Genomic DNA, 21,314 nt, shown 5'->3' with positions numbered 1-21,314 from the left:
GTGACATCTACCCCAGACCCTGATACCCCAGAGTGTGACATCTACCCCAGACCCTGATACCCCAGAGTGTGTGACATCTACCCCAGACCTGATACCCCAGAGTGTGACATCTACCCCAGACCCTGATACCCCAGAGTGTGACATCTACCCCGATACCCCAGAGTGTGTGACATCTACCCCAGACCCTGATACCCCAGAGTGTGTGACATCTACCCCAGACCTGATACCCCAGAGTGTGTGACATCTACCCCAGACCTGATACCCCAGAGTGTGACATCTACCCCGATACCCCAGAGTGTGACATCTACCCCAGACCTGATACCCCAGAGTGTGACATCTACCCCAGACCTGATACCCCAGAGTGTGACATCTACCCCAGACCTGATACCCCAGAGTGTGACATCTACCCCAGACCTGATACCCCAGAGTGTGACATCTACCCCAGACCCTGATACCCCAGAGTGTGTGACATCTACCCCAGACCTGATACCCCAGAGTGTGTGACATCTACCCCGATACCCCAGAGTGTGTGACATCTACCCCGATACCCCAGAGTGTGTGACATCTACCCCAGACCCTGATACCCCAGAGTGTGACATCTACCCCGATACCCCAGAGTGTGACATCTACCCCGATACCCCAGAGTGTGACATCTACCCCGATACCCCAGAGTGTGACATCTACCCCGATACCCCAGAGTGTGTGACATCTACCCCAGACCCTGATACCCCAGAGTGTGTGACATCTACCCCAGACCTGATACCCCAGAGTGTGACATCTACCCCAGACCTGATACCCCAGAGTGTGACATCTACCCCGATACCCCAGAGTGTGACATCTACCCCGATACCCCAGAGTGTGTGACATCTACCCCAGACCTGATACCCCAGAGTGTGACATCTACCCCGATACCCCAGAGTGTGACATCTACCCCAGACCTGATACCCCAGAGTGTGACATCTACCCCGATACCCCAGAGTGTGACATCTACCCCGATACCCCAGAGTGTGACATCTACCCCGATACCCCAGAGTGTGTGACATCTACCCCAGACCTGATACCCCAGAGTGTGACATCTACCCCGATACCCCAGAGTGTGACATCTACCCCAGACCTGATACCCCAGAGTGTGACATCTACCCCGATACCCCAGAGTGTGACATCTACCCCGATACCCCAGAGTGTGTGACATCTACCCCAGACCTGATACCCCAGAGTGTGACATCTACCCCGATACCCCAGAGTGTGACATCTACCCCGATACCCCAGAGTGTGACATCTACCCCAGACCTGATACCCCAGAGTGTGACATCTACCCCAGACCCTGATACCCCAGAGTGTGACATCTACCCCAGACCCTGATACCCCAGAGTGTGACATCTACCCCGATACCCCAGAGTGTGACATCTACCCCAGACCTGATACCCCAGAGTGTGACATCTACCCCGATACCCCAGAGTGTGACATCTACCCCAGACCCGATACCCCAGAGTGTGTGACATCTACCCCAGACCCCAATACCCCAGAGTGTGACATCTACCCCGATACCCCAGTGTGTGACATCTACCCCAGACCCCAATACCCAAGAGTGTGACATCTACCCCGATACCCCAGAGTGTGACATCTACCCCGATACCCCAGAGTGTGACATCTACCCCAGACCCGATACCCCAGAGTGTGACATCTACCCCAGACCCCAATACCCCAGAGTGTGACATCTACCCCAGACCCCAGTGTGTGACATCTACCCCAGACCTGATACCCCAGAGTGTGACATCTACCCCAGACCCGATACCCCAGAGTGTGACATCTACCCCAGACCCCAATACCCCAGAGTGTGACATCTACCCCAGACCCCAGTGTGTGACATCTACCCCAGACCTGATACCCCAGAGTGTGACATTCAACCAAATACCCCAGACCCTGTCGGTTGCACCTCGCAGTATCGCGCCCCTATAATACCCAGTATACCCTTTACCAGATCTCCGGGGCTATATATGTATAATCTATATCTATATAGGTCACAATGGGGGGGGGTTCCGCTGACAGCCGCAGGTTGGGGGGCTCTAGAGCAGGGGCGGCTTTTTGTAGGATTTCTTTGTTCCTTTTGTTTTTTTTATGTAAAATCCAGGAGGGCTGAGAAGTTCCCTGTAATATAGAGAGGAGGCTTTATATAATTACTGCTTATAGGAGGGTTATTGACAGGTCTGAACTGGGCCCTGACACAGAGACTGTCTATTACATAGAAGTGCACCTGCAAGCAGTCTATTGTTCTCTGTTATCAGACAATAATATTCCTGCCCCACCCCCATAATTACTATTATGTGCAACATATCACCAGTGCTAAGAAGCTACAGGTACATCATACGTGTGACTGATATAATACCGCCGTACTGTAATACATACATGATATAATACCGCCGTACTGTAATACATACATGATATAATACCGCCGTACTGTAATACATACATGATATAATACCGCCATACTGTAATACATACATGATATAATACCACCATACTGTAATACATACATGATATAATACCGCCGTACTGTAATACATACATGATATAATACCGCCGTACTGTAATACATACATGATATAATACCGCCATACTGTAATACATACATGATATAATACCACCATACTGTAATACATACATGATATAATACCGCCGTACTGTAATACATACATTGTGTAATACCGCCATACTGTAATAACCATAGCTGTAACTAGAGTTAGCGTACTGTGTATTTTCTTTAGTAGTGTGTGTGTATATATAAATCAAATCAAAAAAGCTTTATTGGCACGTCCGAATAGGTATTTGGCATTGCCAAAGCTAGTAAAGTGGGCGGTGGGGGGAGAGTTGTATTCGGGTGGGTGAGTGGTGGGTATAGGGGGTGGGGGGTGGTGGTTTGGGTTATAACAGTCCATGGAGTTTCATCTTCCTCTTCGTTGGTGACCGCTATATGGGGAGGTGGGGGTGGGGTGGGGCAGGTGTATTGGGATAAATATAACAGTACAATACAGTACAATACAAGTATATATATTACAGTACAATACTTATCCTGTATCCTGCGCTCACTATTCTGCTGGTGCAGTCACTGTGTACATACATTACATTACTTATCCTGTATTATACTCCAGAGCTGCGCTCACTATTCTGCTGGTGCAGTCACTGTGTACATACATTACATTACTTATCCTGTATTATACTCCAGAGCTGCGCTCACTATTCTGCTGGTGCAGTCACTGTGTACATACATTACATTACTTATCCTGTATTATACTCCAGAGCTGCGCTCACTATTCTGCTGGTGCAGTCACTGTGTACATACATTACATTACTTATCCTGTATTATACTCCAGAGCTGCGCTCACTATTCTGCTGGTGCAGTCACTGTGTACATACATTACATTACTTATCCTGTATTATACTCCAGAGCTGCGCTCACTATTCTGCTGGTGCAGTCACTGTGTACATACATTACATTACTTATCCTGTATTAGGGTGAATTCACACTGAGTAAACGCTAGCTTATTCTGAACGTAAAACACGTTCAGAATAAGCGGCGTCTAAAGCAGCTCCATTCATTTCTATGGGAGGCGGGGATACGAGCGCTCCCCATAGAAATGAATGGGCTGCTTCTTTCACTCCGTGCAGTCCCATTGAAGTGAATGGGGAGTGCCGGCGTATACGGCAAGCTCTGCTCATGCTGGAGCGTACACGCCGGCACTCCCCATTCACTTCAATGGGACTGCACGGAGTGAAAGAAGCAGCCCATTCATTTCTATGGGGAGCGCTCGTATCCCCGCTCCCATAGAAATGAATGGAGCTGCTTTAGACGCCGCTTATTCTGAACGTGTTTTACGTTCAGAATAAGCTAGCGTTTACTCAGTGTGAATGCACCCTTATACTCCAGAGCTGCGCTCACTATTCTGCTGGTACAGTCACTGTGTACATACATTACATTACTTATCCTGTATTATACTCCAGAGCTGCGCTCACTATTCTGCTGGTGCAGTCACTGTGTACATACATTACATTACTTATCCTGTATTATACTCCAGAGCTGCGCTCACTATTCTGCTGTGTAGTCACTGTGTACATACATGACATTACTTATCCTGTATTATACTCCAGAGCTGCGCTCACTATTCTGCTGGTACAGTCACTGTGTACATACATTACATTACTTATCCTGTATTATACTCCAGAGATGCGCTCACTATTCTGCTGGTACAGTCACTGTGTACATACATTACATTACTTATCCTGTATTATACTCCAGAGCTGCGCTCACTATTCTGCTGGTGCAGTCACTGTGTACATACATTACATTACTTATCCTGTATTATACTCCAGAGCTGCGCTCACTATTCTGCTGGTACAGTCACTGTGTACATACATTACATTACTTATCCTGTATTATACTCCAGAGCTGCGCTCACTATTCTGCTGGTGCAGTCACTGTGTACATACATTACTTATCCTGTATTATACTCCAGAGCTGCGCTCACTATTCTGCTGGTACAGTCACTGTGTACATACATTACATTACTTATCCTGTATTATACTCCAGAGCTCTGGACAGTGACTGTACCAGCAGAATAGTGAGTGCAGCTCTGGAGTATAATACAGTATAAGTAATGTAATGTATGTACACAGTGACTGCACCAGCAGAATAGTGAGCGCAGCTCTGGAGTATAATACAGGATATGTAATGTAATGTACGTACACAGTGACTGTACCAGCAGAATAGTGAGCGCAGCTCTGGAGTATAATACAGGATAAGTAATGTAATGTATGTACACAGTGACTGTACCAGCAGAATAGTGAGCGCAGCTCTGGGGTATAATACAGGATAAGTAATGTAATGTATGTATACAGTGACTGCACCAGCAGAATAGTGAGCGCAGCTCTGGTGTATAATACAGGATAAGTAATGTAATGTATGTACACAGTGACTGCACCAGAAGAATAGTGAGCGCAGCTCTGGAGTATAATACAGGATAAGTAATGTAATGTATGTACACAGTGACTGTACCAGCAGAATAGTGAGTGCAGCTCTGGAGTATAATACAGGATAAGTAATGTAATGTATGTGCACAGTGACTGTACCAGCAGAATAGTGAGTGCAGCTCTGGAGTATAATACAGGATAAGTAATGTAATGTATGTACACAGTGACTGCACCAGCAGAATAGTGAGTGCAGCTCTGGAGTATAATACAGGATAAGTAATGTAATGTAAGTACACAGTGACTGCACCAGCAGAATAGTGAGTGCAGCTCTGGAGTATAATACAGGATAAGTAATGTAATGTATGTATACAGTGACTGCACCAGCAGAATAGTGAGTGCAGCTCTGGAGTATAATACAGAATAAGTAATGTAATGTATGTACACAGTGACTGTACCAGCAGAATAGTGAGCGCAGCTCTGGTGTATAATACAGGATAAGTAATGTAATGTATGTACACAGTGACTGCACCAGCAGAATAGTGAGCGCAGCTCTGGTGTATAATACAGGATAAGTAATGTAATGTATGTACACAGTGACTGTACCAGCAGAATAGTGAGCGCAGCTCTGGGGTATAATACAGTATAAGTAATGTAATGTATGTACACAGTGACTGTACCAGCAGAATAGTGAGCGCAGCTCTGGGGTATAATACAGGATAAGTAATGTAATGTACGTACACAGTGACTGTACCAGCAGAATAGTGAGCGCAGCTCTGGAGTATAATACAGGATAAGTAATGTAATGTATGTACACAGTGACTGTACCAGCAGAATAGTGAGCGCAGCTCTGGGGTATAATACAGTATAAGTAATGTAATGTATGTGCACAGTGACTGTACCAGCAGAATAGTGAGCGCAGCTCTGGGGTATAATACAGGATAAGTAATGTAATGTACGTACACAGTGACTGTACCAGCAGAATAGTGAGCGCAGCTCTGGAGTATAATACAGGATAAGTAATGTAATGTATGTACACAGTGACTGCACCAGCAGAATAGTGAGTGCAGCTCTGGAGTATAACACAGGATAAGTAATGTATGTAGATATACAGAGCAGCTTTAGGTTAAGTATTTGGGTGTTGCAAGTAACGGACTTCACAGTTCTGATCTTGTATACACGGGGGATAGTACTGTGTGGTTTCCTCCTCTTGGCTCTGTATTATCAGGTAATATCTTTCTGTCCTCATTCCATTCATATTAGTCACACAGATCTGAGCGCCTGCCAGAATGGAATAAATATCTGTTATTGAGAGGAAAATTCTAGGTATTCTCCATGATTTAGTAAATTTTATCAGTTCTGAGCACTGTGATGGAGATAGATTGACATCTTGTGTCCATTAGGTTAAGTCACCTAGAAATAGCAGAATATATTATTGTTTACATTACATGACTTATCCTGCACTGATCCTGAGTTTATATTGACATCCTTTGTTATACTCCAGAGCTGTGCTCACTATTCTGCTGGTACAGTCACTGTGTACATACATTACATTACTTATCCTGTATTATACTCCAGAGCTGCGCTCACTATTCTTCTAGTGCAGTCACTGTGTACATACATTACATTACTTATCCTGTATTATACTCCAGAGCTGTGCTCACTATTCTGCTGGTACAGTCACTGTGTACATACATTACATTACTTATCCTGTATTATACTCCAGAGCTGCGCTCACTATTCTGCTGGTACAGTCACTGTGTACATACATTACATTACTTATCCTGTATTATACTCCAGAGCTGCGCTCACTATTCTGCTGGTACAGTCACTGTGTACATACATTACATTACTTATCCTGTATTATACTCCAGAGCTGCGCTCACTATTCTGCTGGTACAGTCATTGTGTACATACATAACGTATCCTGTATTATACTCCAGAGCTGCGCTCACTATTCTGCTGGAACAGTCACTGTGTACATACATTACATTACTTATCCTGTATTATACTCCAGAGCTGCGCTCACTATTCTGCTGGAACAGTCACTGTGTACATACATTACATTACTTATCCTGTATTATACTCCAGAGCTGCGCTCACTATTCTGCTGGTGCAGTCACTGTGTACATACATTACATTACTTATTCTGTATTATACTCCAGAGCTGCGCTCACTATTCTGCTGGTGCAGTCACTGTGTACATACATTACATTACTTATCCTGTATTATACTCCAGAGCTGCGCTCACTATTCTGCTGGTACAGTCACTGTGTACATACATTACATTACTTATCCTGTATTATACTCCAGAGCTGCGCTCACTATTCTGCTGGTGCAGTCACTGTGTACATACATTACATTACTTATCTTGTATTATACTCCAGAGCTGCGCTCACTATTCTGCTGGTGCAGTCACTGTGTACATACATTACATTACTTCTCCTGTATTATACCCCAGAGCTGCACTCACTATTCTGCTGGTACAGTCACTGTGTACATACATTACATTACTTCTCCTGTATTATACTCCAGAGCTGCGCTCACTATTCTGCTGGTACAGTCACTGTGTACATACATTACATTACTTATCTTGTATTATACTCCAGAGCTGCGCTCACTATTCTGCTGGTACAGTCACTGTGTACATACATTACATTACTTCTCCTGTATTATACTCCAGAGCTGCGCTCACTATTCTGCTGGTACAGTCACTGTGTACATACATTACATTACTTATCCTGTATTATACTCCAGAGCTGTGCTCACTATTCTTCTTGTTCCTCCTTGCAGACCTTTTCTCTCCTCCAGCGGAATCTGTGGTAGAGTCTCCGTTGGCGGAGTGGCCGGTCTTCATAAATCTGGGCCATAGTGCATTACATTTCTTATCCTGGGTTGCAGCCTGTCTTTTGCAATTTCAGAGCTGAAATCACTCAGTGCTGACATATCTTTACACTCTATTTGCTCCTCATGCTCCGTGTAGTGTTTGGTGACATTTCGGTTCTGCTGTGGGGTCTCTTCATGGACATTCCCTTGTACTATATCTAGTACGTGCAGTGCCATTGTCGGCCCAGGGTGCTTGGGGTAGATGGCAGGGGCGCAGTACTCTACACTAATGCCTGTTTCGTTATTCAGGCCCCGCCATACCCCTGGATCCAGCCCTATGGGGGAGAGCGGTGACCCCTGTAGCTCCGCCTTGCTATATTGCTAGTGTTGATGGTGCGGGGTGACGGCTCGCTCAGGCGTGAAGGGGCTTCTATGGTGTCCTAGATTTTTCAGTTTCGGTCTCTCGTCCTTTGCTTTTCTTTAGTTTCTAGACCTCTGGTTGCTGCCATGTATACAGCCCTGTTCACACCTGGTCTCCTCTTCTTCCAGTTTATTACAATGTATCAGAATGAATCCACAAAGTTACTTTATATCGATTGTATCTTTTGTGTATCACAATGATCAGATCTGTTCTCTCTGTATATTCTCTATGATATAACCATTCTTGGATCCTTTTCGTTCCTCTGTTGTTCCTCCTGGAAATGGTCGTTACCATTGCCCTTGTTGATGTCCCTGGCGAATCCTCACTGACAGCGCCACACCTGTTCTCTGGTAGTGTGTGGTATTGACACTTAGCCATATTCACTTTAATGGAGTTGAGCTGCAGTACCGGATACAACCCATAGTCAGATGTGGCGCTGTTTCTAGAAAAAAAGCCTTAAGGTTTAGCTGTGTTTTAAGGAATACTTATGGCAAAATTAAAGGGGTACTCCCATCTGATAGCTACAGCTTATGCCATATATGGATGGTAGATGAGGGTTGTGTCTCTAGGCCTCTGACCTGTCTGAGTAATGGGGGTCCCTGACCCCAGACCTATTTGGTTTGGTGGCTACGGGCAGTAGATGGAGAGGTGGCTGACATTCACTGGACTTACAGAGACAGCCGAGCGCGCCCACACTTGTGACCGCCATATGTCAGATATTTATAGCATGCGCAACCCCCGAGTTGGGTATTGCCCTTTAATACCGCCTAATGGGGCGGAGCATAAGAGTACCAAAGAGAGGACCCCGGTCTCATGCCCCGCCCCCAGCCCCATCTTTGACTGGGGTGTCCTTATTATTGAAGGCTTTATCCACCATAGACATTAATGTTGTCGTTTGCTATGGTGTCCCAGCATCCCCGGCAGCTTGTGGCCTATAGCTAGGCTTTGTATATGAAAGCTTTATTGTCCCTTATCCATCCCCATAGCAGTGCGTAAAGGTCACTTGTCTCATTTCCCTTCACCCCCTGCAGCCTGTCATTGAGGAGCGCTGCTCTGGGGATCTCCCCCCGTCCTCGCATTCGTCGCCTCATTCCCATCACTTCTTGTTTCTCTTTGGAAAGGAAAAAAAAAATGTATATATGAATCATCGCTTAAAATATATATCCTGTTTAGCAGAGCGGAGGCCGAACCCTGGCAGTATATAGTTATACTCCTCCAAGTCCATCATTTACATCTCAGATGCAGCAGAGCGGAGCGTGTCATGGCTATATACTGTATATATATCTATGGGCTCATGTAGCTCTGCATTACTGTATAGTGTCCGTCCAGTACCATGGAGAAGGCGCAGTATAGTCACCATATAATGTCTAATAAGACCTGCACACGAGACTGCGGGGGCAGGGACCTAGGGATAGTTGTCAGGTCACTTGTATGGGATCTGCTGAAGATCACCTATGTGGGATGAGAGTACTGAGATATTGATCAGATCACCTATGTGAGATCAGAGTACTAAGATATTGATCAGATCACCTATGTGAGATCAGAGTACTAAGATATTGATCAGATCACCTATGTGAGATCAGAGTACTTAGGCATTGATGAGATTACTTATATTGGGCTAGGGAACTAAGGTAGCATTGATCAGATCACATTTGTGGGATCAGATTACTAAAATATTGGATCCGGATCACCTCTGTGGGACAGAGTACTGAGGTATTGATCAGATCACCTATGTGGGATCAGAGTACTTAGGTATTGATCAGATCACCTATGTGGGATCAGAGTACTAAGATATTGATCAGATCACCTATGTGGGATCAGAGTACTAAGATATTGATCAGATCACCTATGTGAGATCAGAGTACTGAGATATTGGATCCGGATCACCTATGTGGGATCAGAGTACTAAGATATTGGATCCGGATCACCTATGTGGGATCAGAGTATTTAGGCATAGATGAGATTACTTATTTTGGACTAAGGTACTAGGGTATCATTGATCAGATCACCTCTGTGGGATTAGGTTACTAAGATATTGATCAGATCACCTTAGTGGGATCAGAGTACTGAGGGCACTAAGGTCACATTCATGAGATCACCTCTGTGGGATCGGGTTACTAAGTCATTGATCAGATCACTGTGGGATCTGGCTCCTGGCGCTGTCCGCAGCTCACCTGTGTGGGATCAATCTTCTAGGACCAGTCATTTGATCATCTCTGTGGGTCGAGGCTCCAAGGATCCGTCGTCATGTGGCCCAAATCTTACCCCTACTAGTCCTATGTGGTGAGGGCCGTGTTTTGGGTCAGCCTTGTGTTAGCCATCCCATTATCACCCATGTGGATTTGAGTTACTAGGGCAGTAATCAGACCAGATCCTCCTTGGGTTGTTCTCCCTATGCAGTGACCGGTCACACAGCACAGTGATAAATCTGCCCTTGTATTTCACTGTTCTGTCTATAGAGATGTGGCCACACCTGGGCAGGACATACCCTGGCCGACCGCCTCTTTAATTCCGTACGTAAGCAGTGCCCCCTTTAGGTGATCAGCTTTACCTTCATCCTCTTTCCACTTTCTTTTCTATTAAATGCATTTTCCTTATATTTTAATGTTTTCTATAAATACCCGATCCTCGGCCATCCGTCATCGGAGGCGGCAGCCAAATTCCATCCGTCAGCATCACATGAAGATCTATTGACTTCTTTGCTGCGGCTGCAGTTTTTTTTTTCCAGGGATATTTTGCACACGGACGGAGCCCGGATAGCCGATGGCCATGTTCTGCAGCTCGCAGGTTCTCCCGCCTCCGCTTTTTATGGATTTCAGAATGCCGCTATTAATATTAATCTGTTAATGCATAAATATCAGAGACGGAGATGTGGACTGGAGATAATTGCTCCTTGTGAGACGAGGGCCCCTTAAAGGGCCGCAGCACCTAATGTCCTGAGATCCCTGTATGGCTTTCTTCACACTGTATCCACTTGTACACGATACATTTTGCACAGTTTGTTCTGGCTTAGGTCTATCATACTTTAGGTTGAATTTTTTTGCAAATTTTTTTACTTATTTTTTTTTAGAATTTTCTGAATTAATTCTTTGTTTTTCCAGGACGGTGGCCGCAGAAGTTCGCAAACAAATCTCAGGACAATATGGCTCCCCGCAGCTCCACAAAAACCTGAGCGTCGGTGGAGGAGGATCGCACCATGCCTCGGTAAATTTCAGCGCTCGCTGTCAGTATGGCGGCACCCGTCCTTCCTAAATCTATAGGTCATGACTCCTTGTGATGTTTTCCTTCTAGGTCCCTCTTACTGAAGTGGTCGACCCTGTGGATTTTGAAGAGTATCTCATCAGTCATCCTATAGTCGCTGACTCCGGCCCTGTAAGGGATCTCTACGAATTTCCTGCTGATGACGTGGAGGTCGTCTACACGCCGAGGGAATGCCGGACGGTGGTGTCGTCCGTGCCGGAGGAGAGGTAATCCAGGATGAGTGTAGGGCCGCAGCAAGTTTGTGGTTGATCGGCTGTTGCATTGGACTATTTTAGGTGGGGTTTAGGATTTGCAGCCCAATTGGTTGCAGATTACAAAGTGCATGTGATTTTTTCCAGTGTAGGGGTCAATATAGGTCACATGCAACTACACTAAATTGTACCCAGCTCAGTGCCTAAAATAGTTGTGCAACCCCAATGTGACCAGTTTTGGACAAATGCACTAATTTCTGGGATTGCCCACCCCGATGTTGTGTAGCCAAAAAAATTGTGTTGCATGTTGTAACTCAACTAGATCATCTGCAAATCACTTGTGTTGTTGGCGTGACATCCTGCCCTCTAGTTGTCAGGTGACCAAGATAGTGGTAGCCGTAGTCTCACGTACAGATCTGCTATGGTACAGGTCGTCTGAAGTGGTGGCCCGTTGTATTTGTAAACCCTGAGTGACGATTTTAATGTCATTTTTGTTTTCTCTCGCAGCGATATGGAGCCGCACGTGAAGGATTGTGTACGCAGCTACACCGAGGACTGGGCCGTCGTCAACAGGAAGTAAGTTCAGTACATACACCAGTATAGAAAACCTACAGAAACGTAATGGCTATGCTAGATAAATTGGATGTGTTGGGGCTCATGTATTCACAGGGGCGGGCTGACCTGTGGGAGGATCAACGCATAACAGAAACCCCTATAGACCAAGGGGTACTGACACTGCTAAAAATCCTCCTGACCCCCACCATTAAGGTGGACTTTCAGCTTGATACAATGTTACACTGTGGTTGGCGATAAGCGGCTGCCCATCACCCCTGGCACCGCTTATCACCTGGATGAACCAGTGATGTAATAGGTACCATGTCAGATCCATGATTTCCCTGATGTCATTGCCCATGGGTGACGTTATAAGAATTTCTGACATACCCGATGATGATTTCTGAGTGTACGACAAGACCACTCTCTAATCTGTGCTGTGTACATGATAGATACCACAAGCTGGGCACAGGCTTCAACCCCAACACCTTAGACAAGCAGAAGGAGCGACAGAAGGGTCTTCCTAAGCAGGTCTTCGAGTCAGATGAAGCTTCGGAGAGCAGCAGCTATCAAGATGAACAGGTCGGTTGCCTCTTGTCATTGCTCAGCATTATATTCGTTGCCCCATGGTAAGGCGGGAGGATATATCATCTATGTGATTGTATCCAAAAATGGCAATTTTTTGTTATTTGAAAACAGCGCCATGCCTATACACAGGTTGTGTGCGGTACTGCAGCTCAGTTTTTATGATTGCAGTGGAGTTACAATACATGGACATTCGAGGGATCCGGGAGAAAGCCGTCATGCTGTGTATTTTTTTATGATGAGATACTGTTTAAGAGATTAAAAAGGTTTTGGAGGACTAAAATATCAACGAGCAGTCCTTAGGGTTGTCACTAATAGCAGATTGCCAGGGTCTGACACTCTGAAGATGCCGCAGCGTTGGGATCAGTTCTGCGGCCTTACTAAGGACAGCGCCGTTCATTCTGCAGTGGCCATGCTTAGTATTACAACTCAGCCCACTTGACTGATGATGCCAATGGTCAGTAAAGCAGAAGCCATTTTGGTCAGCAATCTGGGTGTCAGACATGGATATGGATCGGTCATTAATATGTTAGTCCTACTCCCTTTCAAAATAGTCGGTCAGGATTTTGTTATAAAAATGGCTTTTTCTTAAAAACAGCACCACACTTGTCCTCAGGTTGTGTGTGGTATTGCATCTCCTCCCCATTCACTTATAAGGAGCTGAGCTGCAATACCAACCACAACCTATGAACAGGGATGGCGCTGTATCTGTAAGAAAGTCGTGGTGGTGGTCTGATCCAGGATAATAAAATCCTACCAATGCGCTGCAGGCTGAACGTGGGGCGGATATGTCTGTAGTTTGGTTTCTTCCGTCTCTCAGGACCTCATTAACTTGTTTATTCTGCACAGAAAATCTTCTTTATCTTCAGAAATGATTTTTTTTGTTGACTTCTGATGGTTTTCTCCTTATTCCCGGGGGAGGTCATTAGCGGAGTCCGCCATCGCCCACATCACTAACATAGAGGATATCGGTCTGGAGAGATGACAATGTCTTCTGCCCCCACAGGATGATCTGAAGAGACGCTCCATGTCCATAGACGACACGCCCCGGGGGAGTTGGGCCTGCAGCATTTTTGACCTCAAGAATTCCCTACCTGACGCCTTGCTGTCGAACCTCTTGGACCGCACCCCGAATGAAGAGATCGATCACCAAAACGAACACCAAAGGAAATCCAATAGACATAAAGAAATCTTTGCACTACACCCAGCTCAGGACGAGGTAGAGGACCTATAGATAATACGGAGATAGTCAGCGTATGCCAGACGACACAATGTGTCTTTGTAGTCTCTTACCATGGAGACACAGATCCCCATAAGAGCTGTACTCTCATATGGGAAAGGTTCCATTGGATAAAATCTCATGGCTATTACTTGTAGGAGGTCAGCACCTACAGATCTGTGACCGGCACCCATCAGAAGGTGACTGCCCCTACTGTCTGTCTTTTTACCTTTTATCATACCTGATCTAATCTTCTTATCCGCAGGATGAACCCATTGAGCGTCTCAGTGTGCCAGAAGTACCAAAAGAGCATTTTGGGCAGCGGCTGCTAGTCAAATGTTTGTCCCTCAAGTAAGTTCAGCACCAGACACACACGCCACGTTCAGGAGCTTTGTTTCTTATTAATACTTTGTGTTTACATTTCCCGTCGGTACAGTAGATGCTGTGAGATGACCTATATATACCGTATATACTCGAGTATAAGCCGAGTTTTTGTGCTGTGAAAGCCCCCCTCGGCTTATACTCGAGTCAAGCAAAAAAAAAAATAATAATTTTTTTTTGGGGGGGAGGTAGTCTATGATCAGCTGCATTAGTAATGTATAGAATCTCCCATAAAATAGTGAAAAAAAAGAAGCTTTAAAAAAATATAATAAGAAAATAAAGTAAATAAAAGTTGTAAATCCCTCCTTTCCCTAGAATACGTATAAAAGTAGATAATGACTGTGATACACATACACATTAGATCTCCCTGTGTCTACTGAATATAGGGGATCTGCAGTGCTCCTGTTCCGTCAGGAAGGGATTAATAGGAGCACTGCAGATCCCCTATAGACAGCCAGGCTGAATTCCAAGTGAGGAGGAAAAAAAACCCAGTCCTCAAGCTCAGGGAAGGGGCAGACAGACAACCAAAACACCCCCTCCCCTCCCCCAGCACCTACTGCACCCAAAAACTCCAACCATTTTAATTTTTTAAATTTTCCAGTATCTGCTGCATTTCCCCCCCTCGGCTTATACTCGAGTCAATAAGTTTTCCCAGTTTTTTGTGGTAAAATTAGGGGCCTGGGCTTATATTCGAGTCGGCTTATACTTGAGTATATACGGCACCTGCTACCACCAGTACATCATAGTCTGACTTCAAAATAATCATCCAGGGAAGACTTACTGACATAGTATAGTGCCCCCTGGTGTACAGAGGGTACAGTGATGTGCACGTCCACCTAATGGGCTGAGTGCTGGTGGACACATAAGCTCAGGTCTCTTTCCATAGCAGGGATCTGCATAGTGATTCTTCCTTCAGTGCAGCACCGTCTATATTAATAGCTGTCTGCCCGGCTGGTCAGGAAGAAGCAGAGACTTTGTAGCAAAATAGCTGAGAAGACTCGTCCTATAGGGGAAGTAAGAGAGGGCTATATTGTCAGCTGCTAGAGGGGGAAGGAGACTGATCCTGTTCAAAGCTCACCCCAGCCAGTACCAAGGGGGACACACAAGGCAAACTGCCAAGCCTGCTGGTTAATGCCGCCTTTGCTTGAAGAATTCATCCTTCATCTCCTAGCTGGAGGTTCTGCTGCCGGAGGATATTGTTCTCCTTTGCCTTCCATCCTATATCTTTCCTCTCCTGGGCGTTATGTCATTGGGCTTATGCTTTTAGAAACATAATACTTGAGCCCCTGTCTCCATGCTAACAGACTACAATCAATCTGTGTAGTCTGATCCATCAAATATATTCCCTTGTAACTGACCCCGCCAGATTCTAATATACATTGGTAGGACTGATGGGAGTATTACTGCAGGATCTGACCACAAAGATGTGCTTGTAGTCTCTTACCGTGGAGACACAAGGCTACATAGGAGCTGTATACATATAACGGTGGGAGATTTTTAATCAAAATGTAACTTTTTAGCTGAATTGGAACATTGTATAAAGTATGTAAAGGTCTGTAAGTGGGTCACAGTACACAGTGTTGTCGGAGGGACACTTTAATAGATTTACTGGGTGATTTATTGCACATTTTCTAGTATTAATAGGACATCTTAATTGCGACTTGTGTTATTTCCCCCTTTCTGTCGCTCCTGTTACACATAACATTGCCACACCATGTCCCGTGTCTCGTCTCGCTCACACATTACGAGGCTCCGGGGAGGTCACATGACTCTTCAGTCTCATCGGAGTTCTAGCCTGGGGAGATGATTTCGGGTAGAAATTTCTTCCCCTCATTATTATTAATGTCTTTTCCTTTTTATTAGCAGTAATCTGCATCAGAGACCCCGGGGGCAGTTCCTCCAATAGTCGGCTTTATGTGAGCGGGCACATTACATATACACGGGCAGCTGCGGCGCGCGGACGCGGTTTATTACTATTGTGCATATATTTTGTGCTTTGTATGTTATTAGTTTTATGTCATTTACCAACCACATTTAGGCAGAATGACTTTCCCTTTTATGAGCAGGGCTCTCGGCACAGTCGACTTCTCATAAAGCAGAATATGTAGATTTAAAGGGGTAAATAACATAATCCATGATCAGAAGTGTGTGGGGGGGTCCTAGGAGAGGTTCGAGCCCCTCAGTGCTGTAGTAATTTCTCACTGCAGTACAGCCGAGTGGTCACTAGAGGGAGCTAGCATATTGTCCTAATTTATGGTTGAAAACTTAAAACCAAGTTTACCTCTAAAGTACACTGTCACAGGGCCCCCCCTAAAATAATGTGACACACTGAGTCCCTATTGCGGCTGTCTGCTGTGGTGCCTCTTATTGCGGCTGTCTCCCAAGGTGCCCCCCATTGTGGCTGGTATGCGGAGGCGCCCACTATTGTGGCTGGTATGCCGAGGCGCCCCCTATTGTGGCTTGTATGCCAACGTGCCCCTTATTGTGGCTGGTATGCCGAGGTGCCCCCTATTGCGACTGTGTGCCGTGGTGCCCCCTACCCTATTGCAGCTGTCTGCTGTGGTGCCTCTTATTGCGGCTGTCTCCCAAGGTTCTCCCCATTGTGGCTGGTATGCTGAGGCACCCCCTATTGTGGCTGGTATGCCAAGGCGCCCCCTATTGTGGCTTGTATGCCAACGTGCCCCTTATTGTGGCTGGTATGCCGAGGCGCCCACTATTGTGGCTGGTATGCGGAGGTGCCCACTATTGTGGCTGGTATGCCGAGGCGCCCACTATTGTGGCTGGTATGCCGAGGTGTCCCACTATTGTGGCTGGTATGCCGAGGTGTCCCACTATTGTGGCTGGTATGCCGAGGTGCCCACTATTGTGGCTGGTATGCCGAGGTGCCCACTATTGTGGCTGGTATGCCGAGGCGCCCACTATTGTGGCTTGTATGCCAACGTGCCCCTTATTGTGGCTGGTATGCCGAGGCGCCCACTATTGTGGCTGGTATGCGGAGGTGCCCTCTGGAGCAGACAGACGGGCTATGGTGCATTCCATTTCCTTTGCATAATTGCAGTAGAGCTAAGTAGTCACTAGAGGGAGCCAGCATATCATCTTTATGACTGAAGACTATCATCAGACTTGCCACACTTTGCAAATTGTCCCCTATCTAATGCTCTTGAGTCCCAGGTAGGACAGCCACATTGTTCCCTATGTTTGTGTTGACCACAGGGTCCCCCTAAAATAATGCAGTCACCAAAGGAAGACCTCAGAGGGAGCCTAAAGCACCTGGGACATAATTTTCAGACATTTTTTCCTGACTCTCTAAGCTGTGTCCTAATGTCTCCCATGGTGTCCCCGGCAGTGGTCACATCATCACAGCGCCCCTCACAGTGGATGGCGGTCTGTCATGTTAAACCCATGAGCAGTGGCAGCCGCAGTGTTATCACAGGGACATGGGGACCAACCTTACATAAAGTATACAGCCTTATTCACACTAGTGAGAGACATTATATAGATTGGATTTGGATTCTCATTTTTTTTCCCTTTTTTTAACTTTTAAGATTCGAAATCGAAATTGAGCCGATCTTTGCAAGTTTGGCTTTGTATGACGCCAAGGAGAAGAAGAAGGTGAGTGATGGCGAAGGCCATAGCGCTCGGACTGCGGGTTCTGTACCCTATAGATGGATTGTACATATATATATATATAGGCGGCATTATATGATCTATCCATAATAATAAAGGAGGAGTACAGACAAAAATCTGCCATTTGGTTATATAGACCGGTAGATGGTAATGATTTGGGGCCCCCTCTGTTCTACGTACACCTCAGCCCACCATCCTCTCTCATATCCAGGTCCTAGACTTTTGATTTTTTTACATTTTCTTCTCTTTATTTTTCCAGATTTCAGAAAACTTCTACTTTGATCTAAATTCAGAACAAATAAAAGGAATGCTGCGTCCTTACGTCACCCCGGCGGCCATCAGTACATTGGCACGATCCGCCATTTTTTCAATCACCTACCCATCCCAAGACGTCTTCCTGGTTATTAAAGTGAGTGCCAATTATCGCTATTGATATCCATTGTCCTATTCTGCGCCATTTTCTAGACCTCTGCTTGCTGTCACATTCATCAGCAGGATTGGCTGCGGGTGCTCGTGTGGCGATTTATTGGTTAATATGTCACTTATTTCTCTTTCCAGCTGGAAAAGGTGCTGCAGCAGGGCGACATCGGGGAGTGCGCCGAGCCCTATATGATCTATAAGGAAGCGGATACGGCAAAGGTGAGTGGCGGCATTCTATATGGCGTTATATGTGAGGTCTCACCGTGTAAAAGCGCAAGGGCCTAGGACAAGTTTATATACTTTTATTATTACAATATATTATCATATTTAGGCTTACAGTATATACATCTCTGCTGCTGCAGAACAGCTTTTTTTTAGAGGTGTTGGAAGTTCATATTAGTAACTGGTTAACCCCTTGTTGTACCTTGTAAGAACGGTACGACTTGGGGAGACGGTAGTTCGCACACCATGCTGCTTGTGAGCTGTGTCAGCACCATTCACAGTGGGCTTTGGCTGTCACACACACCCTGCTGCAGTGACAGATCTGTGGGGGTCTGACACCTGACACCCCTACCAGTAAGCTGATGGAAGGGGGCCCCACTTTAATGATTTGACATGGGTCTTCTGCAGCCAGAGTCCTATGCGAGTGAGTTGGATTGAGCTGTGATATCAGAAGCAGCCACTGTGGTGAAAATGCCACAAGGCCGGCCCATCTGCAGGGGGCCAATAGTCGGATTCCCACTGATCTAATCTTGATGGCCAATCCTAACAGGTCATCAACATAATAGAAAACCCCTTTAACCCCTGGAAGCCTGTCAGAGTCCTTACAACGTGATGGCTGGCTGCTAATAGGTAGGCAGGGTAGTTGGGGGTAATTGGTAACTACCCCCAGGTCTGCTGAGTATCAATGTCTGCCTAAGTCAGGACCGATTGGGTAAAACAATGACAGACACAATACACAACTAATGCATGTTTGCAAGAGCCATAGTGGGTCTGCCAGAGTACCAATCCAAAGCAATGCTATTTGCTACATGGTCATCGTCCGTGAGCAGTGCTAGCTACCATGTGGTCCACATCACTGATGCCCAATTCCCCGTGGCATTGTCGTCCTCTATATAAGCAGCCAGCCCGGTGTATCTTCCTTTTCCTGTGCCAGAGGTAGGTAAAGTGCAGAGACTCCCTGCAGACGGCCTATATGAGAAATGTGTTGTTTCCATTGCCCTTGGCTGTAGTGTTTTTGCTGCACAAGCCCCATATTGCTCTCTTCACCCATCCTGTCCTGATTCCTCATGGTATATTACAGAATAAAGAGAAGCTGGAGAAGCTGCGGAGTCAGGGCGAGCTCTTCTGCCAGAGACTGGGGAGGTATCGCATGCCCTTTGCATGGACAGCAATTCATCTAATGAACATAGTGAGCAGCGCCGGGAGCCTGGAGCGAGACTCCACTGAGCTGGAAATAGGACCTGGAGGTATTACACTGGCATTTTTATACTTGTCTGTGGAAAGGTTGTCGGAGGTGGGAATTGTTTAAAGACCATCGATTATTAGGAACACCGGGAAGTTTTGCTGAACTTTAAGTGCTTTATTGCCCGCCGTGCCCCGTCGCCCTTTTTTTCTCTTCCTAACCGCAAATTTATAATTGGACTCGAGTTTGCAGTTCCTGTTTCTTCCAAAAATAGTTTGCTAAAAACTTACCGTTTTGTGTATACAGCTTTTAGGTATAGCAATGTTCTAATGGTTACAGACTACAAGCACTTCCGGTGTTGTAGTCTGACCCTACTGTCATGTATGTTTCTTGTATATTACTAATCGACTAGGCGGTGTAGAGGGACGTGGTCAGAGCAGATAAGGGCTATGCATGCAGTATGGGTTATGTATCCCTCAGGAGATGCCATGTCAGTGTGTGAGAGGGATGGAGGTGATAAATGGACACACAAGCTACCCTAGGGAAAGGTAATGTGAGGAAGCTGAGAGGTAATACTGAGGTCTGGATGCAGGAGGGAAACGTAAACTAGGGAGGTAATGCCCACTGAGTCCTGAACATGCAGCTCTATGTGCAGGGAGGTAATGTCTACTGAGTCCTGAACATGCAGCTGTACATACAGGGAGGTAATGTCCACTGAGTCCTGAACATGCAGCTGTACATGGAGGGAGGTAATGTCTACTGAGTCCTGGACATGCAGGGAGGTAATACCCACTGAGTCCTGGATATGCAGCTGTACATGGAGGGAGGTAATGTCTACTGAGTCCTGGACATGCAGGGAGGTAATACCCACTGAGTCCTGGATATGCAGCTGTACATACAGGGAGGTAATGTCTACTGAGTCCTGGACATGCAGCTGGACATACAGGGAGGTAATGTCCACTGAGTCCTGAACATGCAGCTGTACATGGAGGGAGGTAATGTCTACTGAGTCCTGGACATGCAGGGAGGTAATACCCACTGAGTCCTGGATATGCAGCTGTACATGGAGGGAGGTAATACCCACTGAGTCCTGGATATGCAGCTGTACATGGAGGGAGGTAATACCCACTGAGTCCTGGAAATGCAGCTGTACATGGAGGGAGGTAATGTCTACTGAGTCCTGGACATGCAGCTGTACATGGAGGGAGGTAATGTCTACTGAGTCCTGGACATGCAGCTGTACATGCAGGGAGGTAATGTCTACTGAGTCCTGGACATGCAGCTGTACATGCAGGGAGGTAATTTCCATTGAGTCCTGAACATGCAGCTCTATGTGCAGGGAGGAAACTGAACCCGCCACTCTACATGTGGATTGGTAATGCCTACTGAGTTCTGAACATTCAGCTCCACATGCAACGTATAATGGCAAATGAGTTCTGAACCTGCATCTCCTCGTGCAAAAAG

General features: G+C 46.0%; 1 protein-coding gene across 12 annotated transcripts in view; it reads left to right on the top strand.

Moving 5' to 3' along the window:
* Positions 1 to 21,314, top strand: part of DOCK7 (dedicator of cytokinesis 7) — a 94,157-nt gene that overhangs the window by 604 nt on the left and 72,239 nt on the right. For all 12 annotated transcript variants that reach the window (XM_075286648.1, XM_075286647.1, XM_075286644.1 and 9 more), the window contains exons 2-11: positions 11,311 to 11,413; positions 11,501 to 11,676; positions 12,169 to 12,237; positions 12,666 to 12,795; positions 13,805 to 14,017; positions 14,283 to 14,368; positions 17,944 to 18,010; positions 18,285 to 18,434; positions 18,584 to 18,664; positions 19,749 to 19,914. In XM_075286648.1, the coding sequence (XP_075142749.1) occupies positions 11,311 to 11,413; positions 11,501 to 11,676; positions 12,169 to 12,237; positions 12,666 to 12,795; positions 13,805 to 14,017; positions 14,283 to 14,368; positions 17,944 to 18,010; positions 18,285 to 18,434; positions 18,584 to 18,664; positions 19,749 to 19,914 (1,241 nt within the window). The remainder of the gene's footprint in view (positions 1 to 11,310; positions 11,414 to 11,500; positions 11,677 to 12,168; positions 12,238 to 12,665; positions 12,796 to 13,804; positions 14,018 to 14,282; positions 14,369 to 17,943; positions 18,011 to 18,284; positions 18,435 to 18,583; positions 18,665 to 19,748; positions 19,915 to 21,314) is intronic.

Source organism: Leptodactylus fuscus, chromosome 9 (assembly GCF_031893055.1).
Source record: "Leptodactylus fuscus isolate aLepFus1 chromosome 9, aLepFus1.hap2, whole genome shotgun sequence".
NCBI lineage: Eukaryota > Metazoa > Chordata > Amphibia > Anura > Leptodactylidae > Leptodactylus > Leptodactylus fuscus.
This window is presented reverse-complemented; position numbering and strand designations above follow the sequence as displayed.